General features: G+C 39.9%; 1 protein-coding gene across 1 annotated transcript; it reads right to left on the bottom strand.

The window, feature by feature from the left end:
- LOC126619925 (non-specific lipid-transfer protein 3-like) lies at window positions 1–977 on the bottom strand. The gene is made up of 2 exons (XM_050288366.1): window positions 530–977; window positions 1–291 (listed from the first exon to the last, which is right to left on the bottom strand). Exons 1-2 carry the CDS (start codon window positions 889–891, stop codon window positions 282–284), a joined length of 372 nt encoding a protein of 123 aa, XP_050144323.1. The 5' UTR covers window positions 892–977; the 3' UTR covers window positions 1–281.
- Window positions 978–10,405: the final 9,428 nt, after the last annotated feature.

Below are 10,405 nucleotides of genomic sequence, written 5' to 3'. Positions count from 1 at the left end.
TTTAGAAATAAGATATATAATTGCTAATTAAAGTTCAACCAGGAAGCTGACTAAACACAGGGCCAATCAGCCACCATTTACAAACACAGATTAAAATAAATAACAACGTAGAAGTTAAAGACAGCAAAGACCAAGCAGATGACAAAACAACTAGAAGTAAGCCCTACTGAAACGAACAGCAGATAAACTCCGTAAAGCACCAGATTAATTTATTCTTATGCCACTACATGTTCCTCCATAGGAAATTAAGCTCTTGGTCTTTACTCTTCACAAAGCTCTGATCACTTCACACTGCAACACAAAAAAAAAAAAAAAAAAAAAAAAGGTTAAGATCTAAGAAAAGAAGTTAATTTAGGAACAGTTTGATAATCATTTATTCTTATTTTTGTTAATTGTTTTGTAATTTTTTCAGGAAAAGAAAAAAAAAAGAAAAAAAAAAAACTACGTACTTCTGTGTGTTTTTTAATTTTGGCTTGACTTACTAAAAACTTAAATTGTTATCAAGCATGAATATAATTGATTATAATACCTTTTGCAGTCAGTAGAGGGGCTGATCTTGTACGGAATGTTGACACCACACCTGGCAGGAAGGCCAGCAGCAAGGCCAGCGTTGGTATTGGTGTAAGGTATTCCATTGATTGCTTGCTTCAAGCAGTTGCAGACGTTCTGGCGGTCAGGGGTGGTTTGAGCCAGGTTGTAGAGGGTCTTCACCCCGTTGCAGCAAGCGGGGTTCAGTGCCCCGCCGTTCGTCACGTAGCTAAGGCATGGAACCAGGCTGTTCACCACCTGACCGCATGTCACAGCTGCCTCGGCTTTGGGGGCACCAGCCACCATGCAGAACATCACCACCACCAAGCATGCAAGCTTAAGGAGCTGTCCAGAGCTAGCCATAACGTCTTCGTAAATAAGAGTACACTAATCTTTGAAACTGTTGAGGAAGTGTTTGGATACACTGGTGAGTGCTAGAAGGGCTGAAGGTGTGTTGTCTATATAGTGTAAAATTGGTAGTTGGGATATTGAAAACTTTGGTGGAGTTCAGTTGTGTAAGTTAAATGCTAGCACTTGAATCCAGAAGAAAAATATCTTTCTTGTGTCTATAAATTAAACTGCTCTCTGTGTGTGCAGAAAATTTTAATTGTGACGGGAATATAGATAGTAAACCACATATTTTTATGTAAGTGGTGAAAAATTTTATTTTTTAAATAATTAACTTTTTAGCACACATATCCAACAATTTGTATAATGACACGTGATGTACCATCTCGTGTGCCGATCACACTAAAAAAGTTCTCCTGTGTGTACACGTTCGTAAGAATTTACGAACCATAACTCATTCATTCAATCGCTCAGCCAACCAATATTTAAGCCCCGAATGGATGATAGATTTTTTTTACCAAGACCAAAAGCAAAAAAAGTCCTAATTATATGTTCAACTGCGTCTCATCAATGCCTGACCAATATAATATCAATAAATATTTCACGATTATGTGCATATGGAGTTACCCTACTTCCAAAATGTTTTGCAGAAAATAAGTCCAACAATTTGTTGTAGAGATTTTCATCCCTCTACAATCGAGGTCAATACTCTTCATGATTCTCAATTGGTGGTTTTCCAGAATAGATTAGGGCTCAACTCATCCCATTAACATATAGGAATATAGAGAATTCTAAACTTATCATATGTTTGTTTAAACATTCATGTTCTAATGCAAATGGAAAATATTGACAACATATTCGCAATATGAAAAGTGTGTGTTAACGAGTGTAACTTCACCATTATGATTTAATGAACTGCTTATTAATTAAAGAACCGTGTGCCAGTAACAAGAAAGTTTTACGCTCTTAAACTTAGCAAGTAGCAGGAACGCTCGCTGTCTTACAGTCTTTGTAATTTCACAAAATTGTCTCAATCCTTGGTCTTTGTTTTCCACTTTCGTACGTGGTAGCTGAAATCCAAAGTTGCAAGTAAAGAAACCCTATGGTCACCTGGCTATAGCACTTAATTATTATCGGAGAAAGCTTAATAACCATAGTAGTTGGTTAGTCGGTTATACAGTTGAAATAGTTGGTTATACAGTTGTAAGGTTGTTAAGTAGGATTGGGTTGTTAGAAAGATAAAAGAATATGAGAAGGGTAGTATTGTACTTTTGTAACTGTTAGTTTTCTCTACATAAACGAAATGTGTAAGGCATTTGGGTTGATCTTTCATCTTCCAAAACATATATTGAAGAGTTCATCATTCTCTGTAGTTTCTTTCTTTCTCTAGTTTTCACAAGCTATTCTTTTCTTTCTCTTTGTTAATATGGTATCATCGCCGGTGTGCGTTAGTCACTGATTGTGATCCTGGTGTGCTCCGCTGCTGTTCGTTGCTTCATTGGGGGTTCGGTTTGGTGGCTGTTCGTTGCTTCATTGGTGTGCGATTGGAGCAAGATTGGTTTTCTTTTCGATTCCGGCTCAGGTGGTTTCTGAATTTTTAGCTTCTTCAGTTTAAGCAGAGTAATGATTTGATAGAGTTGGGTTCTTTTGTTGATTTGTATATGTTGATTTGCTGTGATAATTAGAAAGCATTGTTTTTGCTGGAAGTGTCATTCTTTCATGCGTTCAAGAAGGTGTCATTCCTTCTAAGTCAAGAAGTTTTGCTGGAAGTGTCATTCTTTCATGCGTTCAAGAAGGTGTCATTCCTTCTAAGTCAAGAAGTTGTGTGTTCAAGAAAGTGTTAGTCTTTCTTCTCAGAGTGTCAGTCTTTGTGCATAATCTCAATTGGTAATTAGTTGTTATTGCTTGAAGATAATCATGGGTAGTCCAACTTTTAAAGTCAATGGAATCCTGGGTATGCTTACTATCAAACTAAGAGATGATAATTTTGCCAAATGGGCATTTCAATTTCAGTCTGTTTTGAGGGGGTATAAATTGTTTGGTCATTTCGATGGTACAACTGTGTGTCCATCAAAGTATGTGGTTAATCCAGAAGCTGGGGTTACAAATGAGATTACTGAGGCGTTTATGGATTGGGAGTCTACAGATATGGCGTTGCTTAGTTTACTTCTTGCCACTTTAACTGATGATGCGATGGAGCATGTTCTTGGGTGTAGGACTGCTCATGAGGCGTGGGTCAATTTGGTTGATAGATATGCATCTGTTTCTAAGTCTTGGGTCAACCATCTCAAAACTAAGTTACATACCATTCAAAAAGGATCTGATACAATTGATAAGTATCTCTTGAAGTTGAAAGGTATTAGGGATCAACTCACTGCTGCAGGTGAATCTGTATCTGACAATGATGTAATAATTGATGGACTTGCTGGGTTGCCAAAGGAATATGGGACTATTCGTACAGTCATTTTGGCCAGAGAGTCATCTATTTCCTTGAAAGAATTTCGAGCACAACTATTGGGGGCAGAAAGGGAGATTGAAGGAGAGATTAATGCTTTGTCTCAGAATTTTTCTGCGTTATATGTTCAAGGTTCGAGTTTAAGCACTGGTTCAAGTTCCGCTTCATCTTCAAATTCTCAGGCTCATAATCACATTCCTGCCAGTACTGCGGGAACAATTACTGTGGTGCCATATGGTTCTACTTCTCAGGGTCCCCAAACTGCAGTACATCAGTCTTTGCCTTTGCCACCATTTCAATATCCTGTTTATCCTGTTCCTTCACAGTATCCAACAGGATATCTTCCACCATCACAATCTCTTGTGTATCCTCGTGAGTCGTATGGATATGGTTTTATTGGTCATCCTAGTGATCCAAATACTTATGCTGCACAGCTTAATGTGGGAGCTCAATTTGGGCCTCGAGCATCACATGGGGGTCAATACAGAGGCAATAATTACAGGAATAATAACACTTTCAGGGGACGAGGATATGGTTCCAGCAACTCACGGCCAAATGGTAATAATTCTTGGTCTGGGATTACTTCTACAAGGACAAATGCTGTGATAGAATGTCAAATTTGTAACAAAAAAGGGCATACTGCAGCCAATTGTTATCAGAGGAACATCAATGCTTCTACTTCAAACTATGTTGTTGAATGCCAAATCTGTGGTAAGAGAGGACATTCAGCACTTGATTGTTATCAACGAAGCAATTATTCATATCAAGGGCAGCTTCCACCCTCATCATTGTCTGCAATGCAGGCTCAACAAACCACACCATTTGTTCCTCAAGATGCCTGGATTGTTGATTCCGGTGCATCTCATCATATGACAGCTGATGTTAATTCCTTGAATCATGTCACACCTTTTGAGGGTTCTGACAAAATCACCATTGGTAATGGTACTGATCTATCAATCCAAAATATTGGGTCAACTACTTTACAAACTAACAATCACTCTCTTATTCTCAACAAAGTGTTACATGTTCCACATATTGCGCGAAGTCTTTTATCTGTGAAACAACTCTGTGCTGACAATAAGAGCTGGTTTATATGTGATGAATCTGAATTCTTTGTGCAGGACAAGAAGACAAGGGAAATAGTGTATCAAGGAAAGAGTAAGCCTGAAGAATTGTTCCAGATTCCGGTTGTGCAAAGGCAGAGAGGAGTACAGTCGATTACAAGTAGTCCAGTTGCTTATGTGGGTAAAGCTATCAAATGTGATACATGGCATCAGAGATTAGGGCATCCTACTTCTGAAATCATGAATTGTATGTTACAAAAGTCGAATATTTTGGCTGATAGAGATAGTAAGTCTAGTGTTTGTGTGTCTTGTATTCAGGGGAAAATGTCTAGAACTCCATTTCCAATTAGATCAGTTACTTGTACTTCTCCATTTGAAAAAATCCACTCGGATGTTTGGGGTCCTTCTCCTGTGAAGTCCTTAGAAGGTTATAGGTACTATGTAACTCTAATTGATGAATATACCAGATATGTGTGGATTTTTCCGATGAGTAATAAATCAGATGTATTTCAAATCTTTGTGAGATTTTATAATTTTGTCCTTACTCAGTTTGGGGTGCACATCAAAGGTTTGCAAACAGATGGTGGAGGAGAGTATGTTAGTAAAGCTTTTACTGATTTTCTAGCTAGAGTATAAGTTCATTCATTTCTTGTCCATACACTCCACAACAGAATGGAGTGGCAGAAAGGAAACATCGCCATATAGTTGAAACTGCAATCACACTTCTCAATGCTGCTGGTTTAACTTCTGAGTTTTGGTATCTTGCATGTGCACACTCTGTCTTCTTGATTAACAGAATGCCATGTAAGATTCTTTCTTTGTCCTCGCCTTATCAACTGCTATATAGGAAAATCTCTGATGTACACTCACTCAAGATTTTCGGATCAGCTGTGTTTCCTTGGTTAAGACCATATGCAGCAAATAAATTGCAAGCCAGATCTGCTATGTGTATATTTTTGGGCTATTCTATGGGGTATAAAGGAGTTATCTGTTTTAATATGCAAACTCGGAAGTGTATTATATCTCGACATGTTGTGTTTGATGAATCATGTTTTCCTGGGAGATTACCTAAGGCAGTTCAGTCAGGTGGGGTACAAAGTCATGAATCACAGAGATGTATACCAGTGATTATACCGGTTCCTTTATATCACAGAGAGCATATCAATAGTCCAATGCATGAGTCTCAGGTGCTTGCACAAGATTCTAGTTCAGCTGAGGTAAATGTAAATCGACATCAGTCTCCATCTATCTCCCACAATGATACTGCAATTGTCTCGGATTCTCAGGCAATTGAATCACCATCAACACCAGGCTTTACTCTTTCCTCTCACAATGCTACACTTCCCTTGCTTCCTGTCATTGATCATGCACAGTTACAGGTAGTTCTACCTTTTGATGCTTCCTCTTCATCTAGTGCATCAGATAATGTTCCGATACGTTCTCATGGGATGCAGACTCGATTACAAACAGGTGCAATCACAAGACAAAGTTATTCTAACTATCTAGCCTTCCTACCTGAGTTGTCTTCCTTACAACTACTGGATGGTAGTTCTGATAATCAATGTTTACATCCATGTCATGCTAGTTTCTCATTTCTGGCTCATGTCTCCGATCATGAAGAACCAAAAACTTTCAAAGGTGCTGCCAGTAAGAAAGAATGGCAGATTGCTATGCAGGAGGAATTTGATGCTCTCAAAGCTCAGGGAGCTTGGATTTTGGTTCCACCTTCATCACATCGAATGATAGTTGGTAGTAAGTGGGTTTATAAGATCAAGAAGAATCCCGATGGGTCTATTTCCAGATTCAAAGCCCGATTGGTTGCCCAGGGCTTTACACAAGAACATGGTCTTGACTACTCTGAAACTTTTAGTCCTGTTGTTAGACATACTACAGTCAGGATTATACTTGCACTTGCTGCTCAGTTTGGTTGGCCTTTGGGCCAATTGGACGTCAAAAATGCTTTTTTACATGGTGAGTTAGAAGAAGAGGTTTATATGCAGCAACCCCAAGGTTTTGTTGATCAGGAAAATCCAACTCATGTTTGCAAATTAGTGAAATCTCTCTATGGTTTAAAATAGGCTCCTAGGGCTTGGAATTCTAAGTTTACAAGCTATCTTCCAGCCCTTGGGTTTACACCTTATCTTTCTGATTCAAGTCTATTTGTCAAGACTGATAATGAAGATATTATTTTGTTGCTGTTGTATGTGGATGATATCATCCTTACTGGTTCCAATTCCATAAAGGTACAAGGCATAATCAACAACTTGGCAGCAGTGTTTGATCTTAAAGATATGGGGCGTTTAAGCTATTTCTTGGGTTTGCATATTCATTACAATGATGATGGGTCTCTGTTTATTAACCAATCCAAGTATGCCACAGATTTGTTGAAAAAGGCAGGCATGGAGTCTTGTAAGCCCACATCTACTCCTTTTAAGCCACACACACAGATTCTTGCTGGTAAAGGTACATTGTTATCTGATCCAAGTCAATATCGAAGTATTGTTGGTGCCCTTCAGTATTTGACTTTCACAAGGCCTGATCTTGCTTATTCTGTGAATATGGTGTGTCAATTTATGACAGCACCAACTGATGCCCATTTTCATCTGGTCAAAAGAATCCTCCGCTATATTCAGGGAACCATCAGCTATGGTTTATGCTATACTAAAAGTGACAATTTCCACATCCATGCCTATTCAGACTCTGATTGGGTTGCAGACATTACTACTCGACGATCACTTTCCGGGTTTGTGGTCTATATTGGCTCTAATCCTGTTTCATGGCAATCCAAGAAGCAATCTACAGTATCCCGCAATTCTACTGAAGCTGAGTACAAAGCTTTGGCACACTGTGCCGCTGATGTGTCATGGATTCGATCTGTGTTCAAAGATATTCATCAGTTTCTTCCTCGTCCTCCTGCTCTTCACTGTGATAATCTGTCAGCCCTTGCCTTAAGTTCTAATCCAGTGTTTCATTCTAAAATCAAACACCTTGATACAGATTACCATTTTGTTAGAGAAAAGGTCCAAAAAGGTGAAATCAGTGTTCATTACATTCCAACAGATGATCAGGTTGCTGATATATTCACCAAGGGCTTACATAGTCCTGTTTTCTTGAAGCATTGCCGGTTTCTTGGTTTGGGATTGTCACCGATTGTTCAGCAAACTAAGCTCGGTTGCTCCATGCTTAGTTTGAGGGGGGAGTAATAACCATAGTAGTTGGTTAGTCGGTTATACAGTTGAAATAGTTGGTTAGACAGTTGTAAGGTTGTTAAGTAGGATTGGGTTGTTAGAAAGATAAAAGAATATGAGAAGGGTAGTATTGTACTTTTGTAACTGTTAGTTTTCTCTACATAAACGAAATGTGTAAGGCATTTGGGTTGATCTTTCATCTTCCAAAACATATATTGAAGAGTTCATCATTCTCTGTAGTTTCTTTCTTTCTCTAGTTTTCACAAGCTATTCTTTTCTTTCTCTTTGTTAATAAAGCTCACTATCCTTTCTAGAACAAATATACATTGGTTTATGGTATATTATTTGCAAAGTATATTGCATAATTCGATCTTTAATTTTCGGAAGAGGTTTACGTCACTAGTACAAAAAACACTTTGTGCGACGCAGGTCCTTCGTCGTGCAAAGTAAAAAAACATTGCTAAAAAATTAGCCTAACGAAACCTTCGTCGCACGCCAACTGTTGCGCCAAGATAGTGAAAGCAGGGTTTGAGCGACGAAGAAGTCACCTGTGTCGCGCAAAGTAGTTTTGCGTGACGGACAACCTACATCGTGCAAAACTACTTTGCGCGAAAAAGAAGTAACATGCATCGCGCAAAATAGTTTTGAGCGATGTAGGAACCTACTGTAGACATCGAAATTTCGGTAAATAAATGTTGACCGATAAATCAAAGTTTCAACGCTCATGTATTACATAAATTTTACACGTAGCGTGTGTCTAAACAAAAAATCGAAATAAGTTGGAAAAGTCATCAAACAGGACACGTGTCAACGCCCAGCAGAAATAATTTATTTCATCTAATTATTTAATCCCAAAAATCAAGTTTTGGAATTCTATAAATAGAAGCCAATTTCATTCATTTTGAAAGGAACCAAAATCATTAGGCAAAATTCTTGAAGCTCTGAAGCTCTGAAACTCCGAAGCTCTCAAGCAGCCAGGTTCCCGAAGAATCAAGAAAGCTCTTTTCGTTCTTCGTTCATCGTTCATCCTAAGATCAAGCCCCAACGACCCTTTGGATCAACAATCATCCACCAATTCAAGATCAAGCCCTGACGGCCCTTGAAGAAAGTGTTCTTCGTTCTTCGTTCATCGTTCTTCCAAGATCAAGCCCCAACGGCCCTTTGGATCAACAATTATCCACCAATTCAAGATCAAGCCCCGACGGCCCTTGAAGAAAGTGTTCTTCGTTCTTCGTTCATCGTTCTTCCAAGATCAATCCCCGACGACCCTTGGATCAACAATCCACCAATTCAAGATCAAGCCCCAACGGCCCTTTGGATCAACAATCCACCAATTCAAGATCAAGCCCCAACGACCCTTTGGATCAACAACATCAACAAATCCACACATCCAACCGTTCTTCAAGATCAAGCCTAAAAGCCCTTGAAGATCCGTTCATCACTGTTCTTCAAGATCAAGCCCACAAGCCCAAAAGCCTTTGAAGATCCGTTCATCACCGTTCTTCAAGATCAAGCCCAAAAGCCCTCGAAGATCCGTTCATCATTGTTCTTCAAGATCAAGCCCAAAAGCCTTTGAAGATCCGTCAATCACTGTTCTTCAAGATCAAGCCCAAAAGCCCTTGAAGATCCGTTCATCACCGTTCATCCAAGATCAAGCCTCGACGGCCCTTGGATCAATCGCACATCTACAAATCAACACCTTACGGAGATCGAATCAGAGGATCAAATTTGAGAGAGATTGTAACCCCAAAATCATTAAATACAAAATATTATTTTGTGCACGTTGTTCTTGTCTCTTTCCTTTTAGGAAATTTTTGTGTTCACAAATTTGGCACGCCCAGTGGGACTATCTCTACCTCTCATCTCTTTCTCCGTTCAAGAAATTCAAGCACACTTCCAAAATCAATGGCATCAAGCAAAGGACAAGCCGTTCTCGCAAAGGGAAGAAACCTGAGCACTTCTGCCATGAACAGAGCATCCATTGGCGCCACAACTACTCTTTAACAAACCACCTCAAAGTCGATGCCGCTAAGGGAGCAAGTGGAGCATCAAAGACGCAAGCCCATCATCAACCTAACTTCGCTGGGGGCATCGAAGCATGCCGTTGAGGCATATCAGATGACATCCCAAAGCGGCCAACGAGGTCCTTCATCAACACCCTGGATGCCTGTAAAGTTGCGTATGATGGTTGCACAAGTCATGACCATCGCCGTTACCTCAATTGAAGAACAGCTGGCTCAAATGAATGAAGCGATTGCAAGGCTAACATGGATTGTTGAAGAAACAGACTTGCAAATCGCTGCACTCGTCAGCCGACTGGAGCCACATGACGACGAGAACCCCGACCTAGAGGATGATCCACTAAAGAGAGCAGCTGGCGAAGAAGAGGAGCTTCCGGTGGAGAAAATCGATATGAAGCCGGAGCCAAACCAAGCAGCGGCACTCATGGGATCTCTTTCTATCCAGCAATTGCAGGAGATGATCACCAACACCATCAAGGCACAGTACGAAGGGAGCTCACATACCTCTTTGTTCTACTCGAAGCCATACTCCAAGAAGATTGATGCCCTGAAGATGTCAAGGGGTTATCAACCACCAAAATTCATGCAGTTTGATGGAAAAGGAAACCCAAAGCAGCACATTGCACATTTCGTCGAAACTTGCAACAACGCGGGGACAGAGGGAGACTACCTCGCCAAGCAGTTTGTGCGCTCGCTGAAAGGAAACGTCTTTGAGTGGTACACGGACCTAGAACCTGAGTCCATCAACAACTGGGAACAATTGGAAAGAGAATTCCTTAACCGCTTCTACAACACCCGCCG

The sequence above is a fragment of the Malus sylvestris genome, chromosome 4 (assembly GCF_916048215.2).
Source record: "Malus sylvestris chromosome 4, drMalSylv7.2, whole genome shotgun sequence".
NCBI lineage: Eukaryota > Viridiplantae > Streptophyta > Magnoliopsida > Rosales > Rosaceae > Malus > Malus sylvestris.
Note: the sequence above shows the minus strand (reverse complement) of the source record. Positions and strands in the feature narration are given on the sequence as shown.

Excerpts from the sequence above, each read along its gene's own strand:
- LOC126619925 (XM_050288366.1), bottom strand. The coding sequence starts at position 891 with ATGGCTAGCTCTGGACAGCTCCTTAAGCTTGCATGCTTGGTGGTGGTG.